General features: G+C 37.0%; 1 protein-coding gene across 2 annotated transcripts in view; it reads right to left on the reverse strand.

Annotated features, from left to right (window-relative positions):
- The window catches only part of LOC115209616, a 348,899-nt gene that overhangs the window by 212,717 nt on the left and 114,380 nt on the right, over window positions 1-21,802 (reverse strand). For both annotated transcript variants that reach the window (XM_036501478.1, XM_036501479.1), the window contains exon 2: window positions 19,952-20,010. In XM_036501478.1, the coding sequence (XP_036357371.1) occupies window positions 19,952-19,999 (48 nt within the window). In that variant the 5' untranslated portion in view covers window positions 20,000-20,010. The remainder of the gene's footprint in view (window positions 1-19,951; window positions 20,011-21,802) is intronic.

The following is a 21,802-nucleotide window of genomic DNA, read 5'->3' on the forward strand; positions in this document are numbered from 1 at the left end:
TTGTTGTAGAGCTGAAAACGAGGTAATTTCTACTCTTCTCCTCTGGAAGCCATCTGCTCGCTATACCAGAAGGTGCACACTCTCCTACCCTGATGTAATCTTCAGGGATACAGGCATCCAGCAACAGGACCTCCGTAATGCTATGATGGACTGTGAGGTATAGCGTAACATAGTAAATTCCATTATCTCGACCACGATCGAACAATGATGATGATGATGATGTTTTTAGCATCATATGCTCCAATGGCATGAATGGTACCACTGGAATGTGTTTCCAATGACTGTTAGGATTCTATTGGTCCATAGTGTAACACACGTTGTCTTTTTATGGAATTTCATGTTATTCAGGCAGTTACCACATCTAGCCAGAAGCAACTCTAGCTGCAATAATCATGCAGTGTCTATTCTCTTTTCTATTAACCACTTGCCGAGAAATATTTGTTCTTTGTTCTCACCTCCAGTCTTCTTTTCACATGTTTCTATTATCCATGCACCTACATAAATACAGATAGAAAAACCACCTGCCTAGTTACGTATATAGTGTTGGAATCAGTCACAAAAAAAAAGCATTGAACCAAAACAAGAAAGGAAAGAAATGTTTTACAAGGAGTGAATTAGATGTTAGACTATCAGCTTTTAGGTTAGAATTTCATATTCAACTATAAACAGGTATATCACTGTGTCAGTAAATACGACAGTTAATTTTGTTGTCTAGGTTTACATACCAGTACGTGGTGTATTTCCCATAGACTAGCATCATATCTAAATGTTGTGTTATTAATGACACTTAAAATTAAGGCAATCACCGCAAATGTAATCCGAGTCAAACTAATAACCCTTACTGGCCTTCACAGTGTGATACTAATATCCACTTTTTCAATTCATTTGTTATAAACAAGTAAAGAAACCAACCACAAAAAACATACACTCCTGAAAAGAAGTGTCACTAATCTGCTTTTTATTACAGAAAATGGGAGTTAAACGCCAGCGCAGATATAATTCACTTACTAAATTCAACATGGTTTTTTCAACTGTACAATGTGAAAGCCTAATTTCCTAGTTTTTTTTCTTTCCTTTTTTCAATTAACTCTTTCTTGATTTTTTTATTAGGCAATGTTACATACATGCACATTTATATAATAATAATAATAATAATCATCATCATCATCATCGTTTAACGTCCGCTTTCCATAATAATAATAATAATAATAATGATGAAATTATTGTATACAGTGCTCAGGTGCACCACAACTTGTCAGAAAGTGCATATAAAGTATATGCAGTAATGTACAAATGTCTGGGAAGTGAACAGTGTATAAGTCAGATACATGCTTGCATGTATATAGAGGGGAGAAAATCAAGTGTAGTGTTGGTGAATCTCAGGAAGCATGGAAGTTTTGAAGGATGCAGTGCTCCGACAACTAACAACTGATGTTGGCAGTTTGTTCCATGCTTCAGCAACTCTTAGCGTGAAAAGCATATAATATACATAAGCATGTATACACATATATAAGCATATATACACACATACATGCACACACATACACACATATAAACACCCATATACACACATATACATATATAAACACATACATACATACATGCATATGCATGCACACAAATGTATATACATATATGTCTGAGTATATGTGTATATCATAGGCACAGGCATCGCTGTGTGGTTCTGAGTTCAGTCCTGTTGCATGACACCTTGGGCAAGTGTCTGCTACTATAGCCTCAGGCTGATCAAAGCCTTGCAAAAGGATTTGGTAGGCAGAAACTGAAAGAAGCATAAAGGTGGCGAGTTGGCAGAAATGTTAGCATGCCGGGTGAAACGATTAGCGGTATTTCATCTGACGCTATGTTCTGAGTTCAAATTCCGCTGAAGTCGACTTTGCCTTTTATCCTTTCGGGGTCGATTAAATAGGTACCAGTTATGCACTGGGGTCGATATAATCGACAATCTGTCTGTCTGTTCTTGTTTGCCCCCTCTATATTTAGCCCCTTGTGGGCAGTAAAGAAATAAGAAATTGAAAAAAGCCTGTCGTTATATGTGTGTGTGTGTGTATGTATCTATATGTGTTTGTGTGTGGTTGTGTCTGCCCCCCACTCCACCGCTTGACAACTGGTGTTGGTGTGTTTAGATCCCTGTTACTTAGCAGTTCAACAAAAGATATTGATAGAATAAGTTCCAGGCTTTTAAAAATGAAATACTGAGGTCAAGTCATTTGACTAAAAGTCTTTAAGGCAGTACCCAGTATTGCTGCAGTCAAATTAGTGAAACAAGTAAAAGATAAAAGATGTGTATGTACACACACACACACACACACACACATACGTGGTTTTTGCATGTGTGTCATAAAGCTATTTCCTACAATGGCAACATCATAAACTCCACCTATTAAATTTATGTAAAAATAGAAAGAAGTGAGTAAATAAACAAGATAGTAAAATTTTTAGATTAGAATCTGGAATATTCAGCAAGTCTCATGATTAACAGAAAATCTATCGAAGATTTCCCTTCTAAGTTCTTGAGTAAGAACAGTGCTATGGAATGATTGAATTTTGATGCTCTGAAATATGATGGTAGTCAGCTCTAAAATTAATGCGCACACACACACATATACATTTATAAACAAATATGCGCACGCACACATGAGTAGGTGAATGAACAAAAGAAAGTAGCACTCAACACATTTAGTTGGAGTTACACGTGTTACACAATAAGCTGAGTCACCTTCACATTATTTAAAAGTTCTATAGGCATAGAACATGCTCACATCATCACATGATAGAAATCAATATGAAGATATATATATATATACAAACACATATATACATACATACATATATACACACATACATATATATATATATATATACACACATACATATATATATACACACACATACATATATATATATATATATACACACATACATATATATATACACAACATACATATATATATACACATAATATATATATACACATACATATAATATATACACATACATATATATATATACACACATACATATATATATATATATACATACATATATATACACACATATATATATATACACACATACATATATATATATTATACACATACATATATATATATAATACACACATACATATAATATATATATACACACATACATATATATATATATATATATATACACACACATACATATATATACACACATACATATATATATATACACACATACATATATATATATACACACATACATATATATATATATATACACACATACATATATATATATATATATACATAGCCTGAAATTTGAGGAGAAGGGGTTAGTCAATTACATCGACCCAGTACATAACTGGTACTTATTTCATCGATCCTAAAAGGATGAAAGGCAAAGTTAACCTTAGCAGAATTTGAACTCAGAATGTAGCGGCAGATGAAATACTGCTAAGCATTCCACCCGGCATGCTAACAGTTCCGCCAGCTCACTGCCTTAAAAAAAAGATAATAATGAAATTATTATGTATAGTGCTCAGGTGCACTTATTGAAAACATTTTTACAAAAAAATGTCAAAAATGGAAAGAGTTGTATGCTGCAAAATGGAGAGGTTGAAGGCTGGCTGGCCAAATTTTTTTTTAAAGAAATGAAAAGACAGGAGTGGTTGTATAACTAAGAAGCTTTCTTTTCAATTGTGTGGTATGAGTTCAGTTTCATTGCATAACACCTTAAGGAAGTGTCTTATACCACAGCCCCAGATCAACCAAATTCTAACATTGCATTGCTACAATGGATTTCAATAAAACTATTGTACAACAAAGAAAAGAAAGACCATTCAGGGTCTATTTATTCATAAAAAGTTATTGATTTACTAAATCATTATTTGGATTTCTTACTATGTGTAATCAATTAGGCATCAAGAGATGAATAAGAACTGTGTATTTTTATGTGTGCGTATTAAGTATATTGACTACAGGAGGTGGAGAAGTTTACCTATCTTGGCTCTACCGTCACCTACAACCTATCCCTTGAAGCTGAGCTCAATATACGCATTGGCAAAGCAGCTGCTGTGATGGCCCAACTCTCCAAACAGTCATGAGACAACAATAAGCTGACCAAGACTACAATAATGAATGAAGATTTACTAGGCATGTGTACTTAGCACTCTACTGTATGGAAGTGAGACTTGGATGCCATACATATGCCAAGAGTGTCGCCTAAATATCTTTCACCTATGCTGCCTCCGGAAAATCCTTGGCATCAAATGGCAGAAGGTTATCTATCTATCCCTCTTTGTCTATCTGTTGTATGTGTCTCTTTAACTCTGTCAGGTCGCACATGCGGGACACATTTCGCATTACTCTGATGAGGTCTGCCATTGATGTACAGAGGGACGATGAAGTAACAAGACAACGATGTATGTAGGGGAAATGGCACGGAGCATAGGAGAGCATGTAATTGAACATTGGAGGTTGGAAGGAACTTAAGGAAGAGAAGAGCTCATCAGTTCTGTACCAGCACGCCGAGTAGGAACATGGGGGCTCACTTAACAGCATAGAAGTTAAAATCTTGTCCACACATAGAACAGATGCAACGCTTAGACAAATTACAGAAGCTACACACATAATAGAAGATAAACCTAGCATCAAGGTGAGCAAAATCGCAGTCATGGCAGATATCAGTGTCACGCAAATTGGCACCTGTGCTGATGGCACATAAAACCACACCGGTGTTATGCAAATGTGCCAGTGACATATAAAAGCACCCATTACACTCTCAGAGTGATTGGTGTTAGGAAGGGCATCCAGCTGTAGAAAACCATGACAAGTCAAACTGGATTCTGGTGCAGCCTTCCAGCATGCCAGCCTGGGCAAACTGTCCAACCCATGCCAGCATGCAGATCAGACATTAAAATGATGATGATGATGATAATATATATATATATATGTTGGGCTATGAATTTTAATATAAGAAATACTGACCTGTATGCAATGTAAAAAGAATAACAACACAGTGCTTAGAGAACAATCACTGGTATCAGGTTTACTCAGTAAGTGAGAGGTGAATGGTTCATTTCCTCTCTGTAGCTTCATTGGTTTTCATGCTATCTTGTTATTTACAAAGGGATTTCATTTAGTAGGAGGGGAGAGAGAGAGAGAGAGACAGACAGACAGAGACAGACAGACAGACAGACACACACACACACACACACATACATAAACGCATGCAAGCATAGAGATTCATATAACTAAATACAGGCTATTGCACTTGAAGTGTTAAATTGAAAATTATTTTTTGATCATTTGAAATTATAGCAGTAATGAGAAGAAAATTCATTAGCGTTAATGAAATCTCTTCTCACAAAGGCCAAGGGAGAGAAATGCTGGAACTTCAGTAAACCCAAAATTAAATTAAATTATACAGTTGTGAAGGAGGTAATGAATTTGAACTTTTGTGGTGATGATGATGATAACAAAGATAATAATAAAATTTTGTTGTTTACTTTAGAAAGATGCAAATAAAATACCTGACAACATTAATATATTGTCATCATCATTTAACATCCAACCTCTCTAAGGGCTGGACAGTTTTGTTAACTCAAATTAACTGGAGGGCTATGTTGAACACCATGGTATTTGTGTGTGTGTGAGAGAGAGAGAGAGAGTATGGGCTAGTATATATATATATATATATATATATATATATATATATTATATATATATATATATATGTTGCAGCTTATAAATGAAAGGAGATAGCACTCAATAATGGTATACAGTTTTATTGAAATATCTATCTATATGTGTATGTAGAGAGATATTTGAATAATGTATACATATATATATATATATATATATAATATATATATATATATATAATATATATACACACACACACACACCTGTGTGTTTGTGTTTGGATACATATGTGTGGGTCTATGCATAAGTGTTGCTGTACCTAGCAAGGATCTTTCTTTCTCTCTCTCTCTAACACACACACACACTGCTAATACCTATGTAGGAACAATGTGTCAAAAGGAAGCTGTCTCTGGATTTCTGATTAAGGACATTCAAGGGGGTCTGGCAAGGGTCTGGTAGGAGGAAAAGGACTTTATAGTAGTTCTGATTGGTTGTTTTTTGTTTTTTACTGTTACTGTTGTTTTTCTTTTATCCCTTCACCTGACCCCACTACAACTATTACCAATGCAATCACCCCACCCCCAGCCCTTACAGTCGTTGGTGACAAGAGATTTCAAGAGATTCTCTAAAGAATAGACAAGTAGTGATAAGAGGTGACTGAGAATCATTGGCGACATATTTAGGTAGGTAATATAAATGTCACATAACACTGATGAGAGAGGGAGGGAGAGAGAGAGGAGAGATAGAGATAAAGAGTGGAGTAAGTTCATAGACACATTCAGTGCCAAAGACCCTTAGCTGGAACCAGAAGGTTAAGTTCTTTGTGACCCAAGTCTGGGTCAGCAAACTACATATTTTAACCAACATTTTCATGGATTTTGATATTCAATTTTTTGTTTTGTTTTTGTTTCTTTTTTTTTTTTTTTAGATTCATTGATGTTGAAAGGAAGTGCAAGAGCACTCCCTCCACACCATCATCATTACACTGCTCCCTTGCTTTGAAGTAAGTGAAAAGATTTAATGTCCTTGTGATAAACATAATATCTTGTGATCACTGAAAAGTCTCGGTTAATAAGTGCAAAGAAATACTGTGGCACCTAAGTGGAGTTAAACAGCTATATCAACGTATCTTTTTGTGTTTTTGTTTTTTCAGTGCAGGGACATGAAATGCATGATCTAACATGCACACATACCACACACACGCACACTCACACACACGATAAATAGAGTTTTTACATATGGCACTCCTACAGCAATATCAATTCTATTTAAATTAATATAATTCGTTATATTTATTTAAAAGCTACAGATAAAACATATTAAAATACCATTGGGTTTATAACTTATGTGACACTATGTATGTATGTATGTATATATATATGTGTGTGTATATATGTGTGTGTGTGTGTGTGCATGCATGTAAATCATCATCATCATTGTCTTTAGGTACTACAACAACACACACAGACACACACATTTGTGTGTGTGTGTGGTGTGTGTGTGTGTGTGTGTGTGTGTGTGTGCGGGCTAATTGCAGTATCAGTGTCTGTAAAGATGCTGATGTTCTATATATTGTGGCATGTAGTGACCAGTGCTTCCCACTGATGAGGTCTGATAGGCTAAAATCACACGATACAGGAATTCCAGTGCCCATAACAGACAATTCTCATCTGCTATGATCTATATGTGTGCTTATATGCACCAAGCACTTATATGAGAGGATCTCTCAAGTCTAATAATGATGCAATATTTGGTGTTCTAATAAGGCTTCCATGTTAAGGTGGATATATATATATATCATCATCATCGTTTAGCATCCGTTTTCCATGCTAGCATGGGTTGGACGGTTCTACTGGGGTCTGTGAAGCCACAAAGCTTCATCAGGCCCAGTCAAATCTGGCAGTGTTTCTACGGCTGGATGCCCTTCCTAACGCCAACCACTCCGTGAGTGTAGTGGGTGCTTTTTACGTGCCACCCGCACAGGTGCCAATTACTTAATAGAGGTTATTTCTCTTAATTATATACATATACTATATTTTGTGAAATTTGATTTAGAATTGCTAAAGAGAATTTTTCCCTGTAAGTTTGGAATTTTATATTCCCTACTATTATTAATAATTATATATATATATATATATTGACAGATATGTTAATAAAATGTACACAATTACAAACGTTCAATTTTCCATGCTTGCATGGGTCAAATGGAATTTGTTGAAATGGATTTTCTACAGCTGGATAACCTTCCTGTGCTCAAGCCTTACTTGTTTCTAAGTAATGTAATATTTCCATATGATGAAACATCTTTTCACAGAAGATTAAAAACAAACACCACCACTTACATACTGGTGACACTTGTTTACAACTAATGTGAGATGTCAAGGCAAGGAGACAATCTCTCACACACACACAGATTTTCCACTCACAAAGCTTTAGTCAACCTGGTGGGGATAGAAGAAGACACTTGCCCAAGGTGCCATGTAGTGGGACTGAACCTAAAACCATGTACTTGAGAAGCAAACTTCTTATCAAGCAGCTGTGCCTATGCAATATATGTATCTATACATGCATGTGTGCATGTAATACACACACACACACACGTGCGTGCAAGGTATGGCAGAGGTGTAAGTATTACAAGAAATACACACACACAGGTATGGCAGGAGGTGTATGTAGGTGGAGAGCTGGCAGAAACGTTAGCATGCCAGGTGAAATGCTTAGCGGTATTTCGTCTGCCGCTGTGTTCTGAGTTCAAATTCCACCAAGGTCGACTTTGCTTTTCATCTTTTCAGGGTTGATAAATTAAGTACCACTTATGCACTGGGGTCGATGTAATCGACTTAATCCATTTGTCTGTCCTTGTTTGTCCCCTCTATGTTTAGCCCCTTGTGGGTAATAAAGAAATAAGGAGGTGTATGTAGTACAAGAAATACATACACAGAGGTATGGCAGGTGGTGCAAGTATTACAAGAAATACACACACATACGTGCACATGCACGCACACATGCACACACACACACACACATACGTGCACATGCACACACATGTGGCAGAAGTGTAAGTAGTATAAGAAACATAAAAGCCATGCAGAATCAAACAGAAGTTATTTTCCTGTTCTTTAGTAAAGCAAATACAAATATATTCTATGTCGTAAAGAAAGAAATTTTAATTAACTGGTATCATACCATTGTTAATGAGAACAACCATTATCTATTTAGGAGTTTAAAAAAAGGGGGGGAAAAAAGCATGGAAGACAACACTGAAGTTTTAATTAATAAAAATTAATTAAATATAGAATGCAGTAGGGAGGAAGTCCAAACTTTAGAAGTGCAGTGACAACTCTAAACATGTTTCAGACTTAGTGAACCTCTTCAGTCAAGTAGAGTCTAGCTTTTACTGTAGATCTTAGAATGATTAAAGATGTGTATAGGACTTTTATGAATGAACACTTAAGGGTGTTATAACTTGGAAGAATGACTAGGGGAAGAAAACATTCAGGAGTATACCACCATTCTAATATCCACTTTTCCATGCCTGCATGAGTCAGATGGAACTTGTTCTGACAGATTTTCTGTAGTTGGATGCTCTTCCTGTCATTAACCCTAATTTGTTTCCAAGTGTGGTAATATCTCCTCAAGGCTGGACATGTTTGCATACAAGACTGATAAAAAAAGACACTGCTTGTATGATGGTGAGACTCATTTACAGCAATCATGTAATATCAAGACAAGGAGGCACTAACATATACACACAGACACACACACACAAACAAAAGGCTTATTTCAGCTTTCATCTATGAAATCCACTTACAGGGCTATACTAGAAGACACTTGCCCAAGGTGTCATACAGTGGGACTGAACCTAGAACTAGCTGGTTGGCAAGCAAGCTTCTTAACCAAACTACCTCACCTGCACCTATATCTGATATATCAGAAAACTTATGAGAAGTGGACGCTAGTGCATTTGACTACTGAGGAGGCTTAATAAGACTGGAACATACCCAGAATGGTCACCACACAGTTAAAGTTTAGACCTATTCCCCATTACAGTCAATATATAATGAATTTTAATTAGTAAAAATCTAAGATTTGCCCTGGAGCTTTATTTTCAATTTCAATAAAAATTAATCAAGAAGATAATGATTGTTCTCATCAGGAAACATGTAATTTTAATCAAATTTTCAGAGTATTAGATCAACTATGCATGCACGCACTTCACTATTAATTTTTAATACACCAGATGTCCCTAGGCATTGCCACCCCCCCCCATCATAAACTGATTATGGAGTTGAGTTTCTGTACCCTAAACAGTTACTATTTCAGTACAAACAATTTATTAACCACCATGTGTTGACAGTCACTGTTGATCTGATCCAGACCCCACATGTGTGCAACTGTGTGTGTGTGTGTGTGTGTGTATGTGTGCAACTGTGTGTGTGTGTGTGTGTGTGTGTGTGTGCGTGTGCGTGCGTGTGATGTTAATTAGCAAAACCCTAGCTCATAAAGGCATCTAGAAATGAAATTTGGACCTGGGTTCATAATATGCTTTTTTGACATGTGTTGTTGCCAGCCGTTGCCAGCCTCGCCTGGCCCCCGTGCCGGTGACACGTAAAAGCACCATCCATTTCGTGGCCGTTTGCTAGCTCTGTCTGGCCCCCGTGTTGGTGGCACGTAAAAGCACCATCCGTTCGTGTCCGTTGCCAGCCTTGCCTGGCCCCGTGCCGGTGACACGTAAAAGCACCATCCGTTCGTGGCCGTTTGCCAGCTCTGTCTGGCACCTGTGCGGGTGGCACGTAAAAAGCACCCACTACACTCACGGAGTGGTTGGCGTTAGGAAGGGCATCCAGCCGTAGAAACACTGCCAGATTTGACTGGGCCTGATGAAGCCTTCCAGCTTCACAGACCCCAGTTGAACCGTCCAAACCATGGAGAACGGACGCTAAATGATGATGATGATGATGATGATGTTGTGTGAATTTTTCTCAGGTTTTTAATTCTGTTGTAAATTTCTAATTTAGGTAAGTTTCATTAGTATCTAATGATGATACCAAAGGATGTTGATCTATTAAGTTTTTTTGGAGATATATACATCTCAGGAGTGGCTCTGTGTTAAGTAGCTTGCTTACCAACCACATGGTTCTGCGTTCAGTCCCACTGCATAGCACCATGGGCAAGTGTCTTCTAGTATAGCCTTGGACTGACCAAAGCTTTGTGAGTGGATTTGGTAGACGGAAACTAAAAGAAGCCCGTCGTATATATATATTTAAATATGTATGTGTATATGTTTGTGTGTCTGTGTTTGTCCGCCCAACAACACTTGACAACCAATAGTGGTGTGTTTACGTCCCTGTAACTTAGCAGTTTGGCGAAAGAGACTGATAGAATAAGTACTAGGCTTACAAAGAATAAGTCCTGGGGGCAATTAGCTTGACTAAAGGTGATACTCCAGCATGGCCACAGTCAAATGACTGAAACAAGTAAAAGAAAATTAAAGAAAAGAATATATATTCTTCAGCTACAAGCTTGTTCTATATTCCATTAGAATTCATTTCATATACTGTGTGTGTGTGTGTGTGTGTGTGTGTGTGTGTGGTTGTGTGCACAAGTTGTAAAATTGTTACATACAATAACAGAACAACCATCATGAACTTGCTCTATTTTGATTATATGACAATAGAAAAGGCAATGTAATCATTATCTAAGTAGAACAAAAGTAATCATAATTCGCATAGAATAAAAATGTAATATACATGTTTAAAGCATATTTAAACCTATTCCCAAGTAAAAACAGCATATATAACCCAAATTCTCAGCAACTGGTATTGCAGTTGTTAGCTTTTCATGGTATTGATGCAAACTTGTCCCGTGTGTATTGTAAGAGAGAAAGACTGCAGCTATAAATAAACTAACTGAACAGGACATTTGCTAGTCTAAACCTGGCAACCAGTCAGCTTTGATTGGAGTTTATTTTTCTCATGCTGGCAAGGGTTAAATGGGTCGTTATGGTCTGCATCATTTTGCATACACAACAACAGAGAAAAAAAACCATAGGTGTAAGAGTGGCTGTGTGGTAAGTAGCTTGTTTGCGAACCACATGGTTCCGAGTTCCGTCCCACTGCGTGGCACCTTGGGCAAGTGTCTTCTACTATAGCCGACCAAAGCCTTGTGAGTTGATTTGGTAGACGGAAACTGAAAGAAGCCCGTCGTGTGTGTGTGTGTGTGTGTGTGTGTGTGTGTGTTTGTTTGTCTGTGTTTGTCCCCCCAACATCGCTTGACAACCGATGCTGGTGTGTTTACGTCCCTGTAACTTAGCAGTTTGGCGAAAGAGACTGATAGAATAAGTACTAGGCTTACAAAGAATAAGTCCTGGGGGCAATTAGCTTGACTAAAGGTGATACTCCAGCATGGCCACAGTCAAATGACTGAAACAAGTAAAAGAAAATTAAAGAAAAGAATATATATTCTTCAGCTACAAGCTTGTTCTATATTCCATTAGAATTCATTTCATATACTGTGTGTGTGTGTGTGTGTGTGTGTGTGTGTGTGTGTGTGTGTGTGTGTGTGTGTGTGTGTGGTGTGTGTGTGTGGTGTGTGGTTGTGTGCACAAGCTGTAAAATTGTTACATACAATAACAGAACAACCATCATGAACTTGCTCTATTTTGATTATATGATAATAGAAAAGGCAATGTAATCATTATCTAAGTAGAACAAAAGTAATCATAATTCGCATAGAATAAAAATGTAATATACATGTTTAAAGCATATTTAAACCTATTCCCAAGTAAAAACAGCATATATAACCCAAATTCTCAGCAACTGGTATTGCAGTTGTTAGCTTTTCATGGTATTGATGCAAACTTGTCCCGTGTGTATTGTAAGAGAGAAAGACTGCAGCTATAAATAAACTAACTGAACAGGACATTTGCTAGTCTAAACCTGGCAACCAGTCAGCTTTGATTGGAGTTTATTTTTCTCATGCTGGCAAGGGTTAAATGGGTCGTTATGGTCTGCATCATTTTGCATACACAACAACAGAGAAAAAAACCATAGGTGTAAGAGTGGCTGTGTGGTAAGTAGCTTGTTTACGAACCACATGGTTCCGAGTTCCGTCCCACTGCGTGGCACCTTGGGCAAGTGTCTTCTACTATAGCCGACCAAAGCCTTGTGAGTTGATTTGGTAGACGGAAACTGAAAGAAGCCCGTCGTATATATATATGTGTGTGTGTGTGTGTGTGTGTGTGTGTGTGTGTGTGTGTGTGTGTTTGTTTGTCTGTGTTTGTCCCCCCAACATCGCTTGACAACCGATGCTGGTGTGTTTACGTCCCCGTAACTTAGCGGTTCGGCAAAAGAGACCAATAGAATAAGTACTAGGCTTACAAAGAATAAGTCCTGGGGTCGATTTGCTCGACTAAAGGTGGTACTCCAGTATGGCCACACTCAAATGACTGAAACAAATAAAAGAGTAAAGAGTAATCTAATTTTGGAATAGTGTTTGACTTGCAGTGTAACCCAAATGCATATTATCCTGACACCCAAACAGTGGTTGTTCTAGGTAAGGAGGACTGAATGGTCTACTTTGCTCTAGAGGTACTGTACTCCTAAATGAGTACCTCGAGGTGCAACTTGTGGAATTTTCCTTCAGTTATATTTTCTATTTAAGAAATGTTTTCTATGGCTAGATGTCCTTTCTTATCATCAACTATTTTACAGAATGTACTTGGTGTATTTTATTGGTACTAGAAATGTTGTATCATATGAGGGGGACTAAAAATTATCCATTACTTTATATCAGTTCACCTTCAGAGTTATTGTCCTCCTGGACAGCAAGCCAGAGATGTAGCACATGGAGCTCACACCTGTCACTATACAGAAAGGGGAAGACCTTAACTGCCAAATGGTGGAGGCATATGATGGTGATTTGATGCAGCTTAGGATAAAGGTTGCCTCCATGATGTGGGTAGGGATAGCAAAAGAAGGGTTGTAAAAGTATCCTAGGTGACTTGGGGTGAGGCTGTCTTTATAGTGCTACATAGAAGGACATATTAAGAAGTTCTTGAGAAGCCACAAAAAAGTTGTCATGTGAATAATTATAGACAGGGAGAGGATGCAAAGCAATATTTTCTGGTTTTAGCCCATTGATATAATAAATAACAGAAACAGAATATAATTAATCAACAGGAATTCTGTTGTGTTCATGCTTTGTTATTAATTATTGTAAAAGCATGGCTGAGTGGGTATCTTCTGAGCAGTCAGAAGTGAGGGTATCTTATGGGCAGTTACAAGCGTGGTTACCTTCTGGGCAATTAGAAGTGTGGGTATCCCTATTGGGGGTGGAGGGATGCATATCAAGATTTTCTGAAGGAACATTTTTTTATCTCGTTGAGTTAGAAAGGAAGAGTGGAATGTATCTACAAACCAGAGACCTGACTTGAATGCTTGCAACAGAGCATGAATCTGCTAAAGACACCCAAGGTGGCAATAAACTGGGTGACAGATTAAGTGTACCGACCAAGAAAGCCATGGCAAAACTTGAAAAAAAGTTGTTGCATTTGACAATAGGTCATCAGTGAATGCACCAACCCACAATGCACTGAAAGTAAATTATTTATAACACAAAACATCAACTTGCTTGTAAATAGTATATATGCATACACACACTGAAGGACTTAAATGGTGAATTTTAAGAATGAACAAGGAAGACAAGGTAACCTAGGTTTTATAGCAAAACACACACACCACCCTTGTGTGTGTGTATTTTATATTATAAAACCTCACTTGTCTTCTGCTATTCTTAAAATAGTCTTCAAATAATTACGTCCACCGAAAATATTCAGTTGCTTTCCTTTAGCTATAGAATCAAGCAAAGCAGTATATAACTGCTTCTTCACCATATCATCATCATCATCATTTAATGTTTATTTTCCATGCTAGCATGGGTTGGACGGCTTGATAGGAGCTGGCAAACCAGAGAGCCGCACTGGGCTCCAATTATCTGTTTTGGCATGGTTGCTACAGATGGATTCCTTTCCTAACAACAACTACTATAGAAAGTGTACTGGGTACTTTTATATGGTACCATCACCCACGCTTTTTATGTGGCACCAGTCCATAATGCACTTATACTAATATTTATAAAACTTAACATTAACTTCCATTATTGTCATCTATGGCATTCTTGCTCCATTTTTGGGATATATATAAATATATACCTATAAAAGCACCCACTACACTCTCGGAGTGGTTGGCATTAGGAAGGGCTTCCAGCTGTAGAAACTCTGCCAGATCAGATTTGAGTTTGGTTTGCCAGACCTCAGTCAAATCGTCCAACCCATGCTAGCATGGAAAGCAGATGTTAAATGTTGATAATGAGATATATATATATATATATATATATATATATATATGAGGTTTGATCAATAAATATCCAGATTGTTGCCATAGTAAAGAAGCTAAAGCATGCAGAGTGAAGCTGCTTGGCAAAGATTGACATTGAATTCTGCTGTACATGTGCACGAAATTTTTACATTCTAGCTTGCTTCTGCTGTTTATAGAAGTGCTTGGAAGTAAGGAGTGTAACATATGATATCTTTAGCATCTCCACCATGATTCTGGATGGACCAGGAACTTTCTCAGCTTACATGTTTTTAATTGCCTTATCTACCATACTGCTATCCACTAAGATAGCTGATCCCTCTGTTGGGTTCACATGAGGGAGACTTCTTTGTCCCATTCATTCTCTACATACAACAGTCTCACATAGTAACTTTTCCATGCCTCTCTCTTGTCCACATGTACAAGAATACTATTATCCATCCACACACTTGTCTCCTACACACACAGTGTGTATGTGTGTGTGTTATGATATAAACCTTGCTTAGCTTCCCTTCCTCCCCCATCCTTAAAATCTTCCATGGTTAAATAATTTTCATCAATAATTTTGAATTGTTTTCTTTCAGTTATAAAACCAAATGAAAACAACAAAACAATATGGCTGCACAAAGCATTGGGACCATATTGAAAATGAGATGATACAATACCAACCCACACATTATGCACCAAAACTAAAATTTATAATGGAAAACATAAAATTTGTAGAACATACAAGCATGCATACATGCATATATACATGCAAAAAATATCCATCCTATCAAATAATTTTAGATTATTTCCTTTTTCTTGTGAAGCCAACCAAAGAAACATGGCTACTTTAAGCCAATCGTTGTAATACATAACAGAAATTGAAACAGAAAACAAATGAAATAATTGGGGTTTTGTGGTATTCATGCAATTTTTAAAATAATATTGAAGAAAGATGTAGGAGTGGCTGTGTGGTAAGTAGCTTGTTTACCAACCACATGGTTCCGGGTTCAGTCCCACAGCGTGGCACCTTGGGCAAGTGTCTTCTACTATAGCCCCGGGCTGACCAAAGCCTTGTGAGTGGATTTGGTAGACGGAAACTGAAAAAAGCCCGTCGTATATATGTATATATATATATGTGTGTGTGTTTGTCCCCCTAGCATTGTTTGACAACCGATGCTGGTGTGTTTATGTCCCTGTTACTTAGCGGTTCGGCAAAATAGACCAATTGAATAAGTACTGGGCTTACAAAAGAATAAGTCCCGGGGTTGAGTTGCTCAATTAAAGGCGGTGCTCCAGCATGGCCGCTGTCAAATGACTGAAACAAGTAAAAGAGTAAAGAGTAAATAAGAGAAATACTTCTATCCAAGAAATATTTACCACCCTATTAATAGGGTTTCAAATTTTGGCACACCACCAAAATTTAAGTTGGAGGGGTGAGATTGATTACACTGACCCAAACGCTTGACTGGTACTTATTTTATCAACCCCAAAGGGATGAAAGATAAACTAACCTTGATGAGTTTTAAACTTGGAATGTAAATAGCTAGAAGAAATGAAACAAAGCATTTTGTCCATCAAGACAATGTTCCAGTACACAAGTCCTTGGTTTCAATGATTGCTGTGCGTGACAGTGGCTTTGAACCGGTTGAACACCCTCCCTATTCTCTTAATTTGGCTTCATCTGACTATCATCTGTTCCCAGATGTGAAAAAACACTTGACTGGTATGATGACATCATATCTGCTGCTGATGACATTTTTTGACCAACAGGATGAGAGCGTCTTCACCAATGGGATGTAAGCACTGCAACACTGATGGAAGAAGTGTGTGGATTGCAAAGGGAATTATGATGAAAACTAAACCTCATTTGGTCACATTCTATGAGAGTATCTTGGTTAGCCTATAAACTTTTCAGTCAGCCCTCATACTAATCATCCTGTGAGCTTGACACCACTCACTGATGGCTCATACTTAACATTCCTCTCCAGTTTCTAAAATGCTTTATTCAGTGCCATCTTCGAATTACCAAAGTCCTAAATTTCCAGGCAGTAGGTTCTACAATAAAAATTTCGAAGTCATTTCACACTTGCATGACACATAACACCAAGCCACCATTCAATTTGAAACTGGTGTATGGTTAAGAAGCTCACTTTTCAAGCATGTAGTCTCAGGTTCCGTACCACTGCATGGTACCTTGGGAATGTACTCTCTACTATAACCCTGTGCCTACCAATAACTTGTGAGTGAATATAGTAGATGGAAACTGTATGGAAGCCTGTCATATATATATATATATAGACGATACATTGATGATACACACACACGCACACACACCACACACACATATATATATATATATAGTTAATCCAAACATGAAAACACAAAGAGAAAACACAACAACGCAAGGACGTGGAACAAATATAGTATTATAAATCTTGCACAACAAATGGAACACTATAGAAAGGACAAAAAAGAAAATAGGGAAGGCCAACTCTTGGTATGATAGCCATAAATACCAGAGTGTCATGTTCGTTGACACCACCCCTGGAGGTGAACTGGCGTACCGCTTTAGAAGGACCCTAGATAAACTTAAACTAAGAATTAAGGTTGTTGAAAAGCCAGGCAACCTATCCTTTTAGTAGAACTCTCTGTACGGATAACTATTGCACTGTATGTAGATTTAGCCCACAAACAAACTGTAAAGCCAGAAATGTGGTCTATAGTATAAGATGTATAGAGGGACGATGCAGTAACAAGACAGTAACATACATAGGGGAAACAGCAAGAAGCATTGGAGAGCGGGTGAATGAACATTGGAGACAACTCAAGGAAGGTAAAAGCTCATCGATTCTGTACCAACACGCCGAACAAGAACACGGGGGATCAATCAATAACATAGAGATTAAGATATTGTCCACACATAGAACAGATGCAACAATTAGACAAATTACAGAAGCTACACATATAATAGAAAATAAACTAGCCTGAATAGAAAACTAGAATGGAGCAATAGCACACACCACAACATATGACGATAGTGGATCCTGCAAACATAATAAATACACAGATAATTAAAGAAATAGAAATGAATAACTATATATATGTATATGTGTATATATGTATATATGTGTGTATATATGTATATATATATATATATATATATATATATATTTTTTTTTTTTCGATTAGATTTATTATTATTATTAGTAATATTGTTGTTATACATACATACAAGCATATGTAATGATAATAATAGGTGGATGTAAACGCATGAACAAAATTAGAACAAAAGCAACAACAACAAAACAAAATACAAATTACAAGAATGTATATAACCAGAAGATACAAATATTACAGGCATCCCCCCCACACACACACTAAATAAACATAGACGCACATAGAGATATAAGCATGCGCAAATGAAGACATACAATAGAAATACAAAATGGCTGACGGTTAGTAAGGAGAGACACAAGTAAGTGAGAAGAAAACAAAGGACCACTGATGCGGTCACAGGAGTGTGACGAAAGAACTTTGGCCGAAATAAGATTAAGATTAATGTAAAAAATAAATATCACTGTAGCAAAATAACACCAAATATATAGTGCGTGTGTTTTTATTGGCTAAACTGGCAATATGACCATTCCGAAATATAACAATATATATATATATATATATATATATATATAAAGGTTGATGATTCCATATTCCTAAAAAGCACTGGTGAAGGCGTCACAAAAAAAAGTACCCATACACTTTGTAAAGTTGTTGGTGTTTGAAGGGTATACACCGAAAAAAACTAACCCAATGTCAGGTGATATAAAAGCCATGGGTGTTTTCAAGTGCCATTGACTAGTTAGGAAGAAATTGTGGCTAGCTGGGCAAAATTGGCACTCTGCTACAATCTTTTGCAGTAGTTGTAAACTTACTCATCTCAGGATCTCCCTTTTTGTGGCACGATCCTACCATTTGATCTTCAGGATCTTTGTGAAGCATCTTTGATAGAATACATTCAGTTTTCTATCCACCCTTACTGTGTTCTTCCAAGTCGCATTGGCAAAGATTGAGTATATATGTATATATATATCTATGTGTGTATTTGTGTCTTTATATTAGTCCCCTCAACCCTGGTTGACAACTGGTAACTTAGTGCTTTGGTAAAAAATGCTGATAGAATAAGTACCAGATTTAAAAATAAGTATTGGAGTCAATTTCTTTGACTAAACCCTACAAGACAATGCTCCAGCATGGCTGCAGTTCAATAACTGGTAAAAGATAAATTATTCAATAGAAAGGAGGAAAAGGAGGGAAGTTTAGTTAGAAAATAAGGCTTACTTGAACAGAGTTGACCAAATTTTACTTAACACTGGAAATAACATAGTAAATCAGTTTATTTAATGGAGCTGTGGAAGCCTGTCATATGGATGCCCTTTCTAACACCAACCACTTTACAGAGTGTACTGGGTGCTTTTTTTTATGTGGTACCTTCACCAGTGCTTTTTAGGAACATGGAACCATCAACCTATGTATATATAAATATATAATAAATAAATGCGCCCTTTTAAAGCCTAGCCAGGCTCATGGGCCTGGTTTCACTGGCGTATGTGTTCCCCAGCTGGACGGGACGCCAGTCCATCGCAACGTTACTCATTTTGCCAGCTAAGTGGACTGGAGCAACGTGAAATCAAGTGCTTTGCTCAAGAACACAATGCGTCGGCCGGTCCAGGAATCAAAACCATAATCTTACGATCATGATGCTGACACCCTAACCACTAAGCCATGCGCCTCCACACACAAACACACACACACACACATATATATTTAATCAATATATCATTAATATATATATATGACAGGCTTCCACTGTTGCCCATCAATAAACTTCTGAACTAGTAACTGCCATGAAAAGAGACAAGGGAAAAAAAAATTGCATAAACTTACCCGTTCAGGTTTAAGCCATGTTTCACAATTTGGGTTGTCACAAGACATTTTCAAACCATCTGAAAATAACAAGAGTTTTGTTCCATTAGGAGTCCTCATTTAATGGAGTTTTATTTAATGTCATTTCATTATATAGCTGATCATCATCATCCATTGTCCATGCTGCATGGGTTGGACGATTTGACCAGGGCTGGCAAGCTGGAAGGCTGCACCAGACCCCAGTCTGATTTGATATGGTTTCTACAGCTGGATGCCCTTTCTAACGCCAACCACTTCACAGGTGTTACGGGTGCTTTTACATGCCACTGGCACGGGTGCCATTTGCATGACACCAGTATCTGCCACAACTGCAATTTTACTTGGCTTGATGGGTCTTTTTCTGAAGCACAACATAATGCCAAAGGTCTGTCATTGCCTCTGTGAGGCCCAACACTCGAAAGGAGCTTTTTATGTGCCACCAGAATCAGCCACTTTGCTACTGTGAGGCCCAACGCTTGAAAGGTGCTTTTTACATGCCAGTTACAAGACATCTTCATCAACCATGACTATGATTTCACTTGGCTTGATGGGTCTTCTGAAGCAGTGAAAAATAAAAGATAAAAACTAAATACTGTAAAATCAAAATTTGCAAAGTACACCCCACAAACTGATTCTTTTTATTTATTTCTTTTCTAACTTGGTGCATTTTTGATTCAGTAAAAAAATGAATAAATAATGATAGCTATAACTAGTCACTGAATTATTTTTTATTTCATAAATGTCATCCAAGATATAATCTTTATGTTTATCATGTACTTGATAGAGATCTAACTTTTCAGGTTTTGCAATACTTTGAAATATGAAACAAACAATGAAAACTAAAGCATGATAATGTATTTAAAAGATACCGATCAATATACTTCTACAGCAGGGTCTGTTTGATCTTAAATGCACTGAGCCTAAAATGCTTTAATTTTGATTTTCCAGTAACTCATTTAATACCTTTCGACAAGGTTTTAAATGAAAATTATAATAAACTGGGACACATCAAATGGAGAGAGGTGAGTGTATAAATTAAAAATGGTGTGTATAAATTAAAAATAGGCAGCAAAATACTAAAAAGTTGGCCAAATTAAAAAACAAGCCATCATCGTCGTCGCCGCCGCCGATAAGCACTGCCTACCTTGCCTAGCTAGGTGGCATGTCCCTGTTATCCACATAATAAAAGAAAAGGTGGAAGGAGACATTGGAACTGGGGAGAGATAAAAGTAGTGGTGATGAGGTGTCAGGAGGGACTTTCAAGATATGAGATAAGTGGAAGTAAGTGGAGACAGGAGAACAGGAAATATTGATTGGTAGAGGTTGATTGGTTAGAGATAGGGAATGAGTGAGAAGATGAATATTATGAACAAATATAGGGAAGGTAGGGATAAGTAAGGGCGATAAAGAAGAGTGACAACTGTAGAAACTGGGTAAGGTTGAGGAGTTAGCAATAATACATGTGATGTGGGAGGTAGGGGGTAGAAAACACTCTTTACAATATTTGCTTTGTAAATATTACTTGATCTATTCTACTTGTAATTGTGACTAAATGTACTCTACACTACTATTGTCTGTGTGTACCAAAACCCAAAACAGCAAAAGTTGCGCCATCAGAAACTAAATTCAAAATGTTAAACAGATTTGATGATGGATAGCAAGGTGTAAGGTACCTAAAGGATTCTCAATCTTCAATCTGCAACAGCATGAACAATTTATAATAATGCAAAAAAAAAAAAAAGTTTATGCTCAAAGTATATCTTTAGCTGCTAGAAAATTAATTAAAGAACAGAACCAACATAAAGGAAGGTATGAAAAGACTTTAAAGAATAT

The sequence above is a fragment of the Octopus sinensis genome, linkage group LG3 (genome assembly GCF_006345805.1).
Source record: "Octopus sinensis linkage group LG3, ASM634580v1, whole genome shotgun sequence".
Classification (NCBI taxonomy): Eukaryota; Metazoa; Mollusca; class Cephalopoda; order Octopoda; family Octopodidae; genus Octopus; species Octopus sinensis.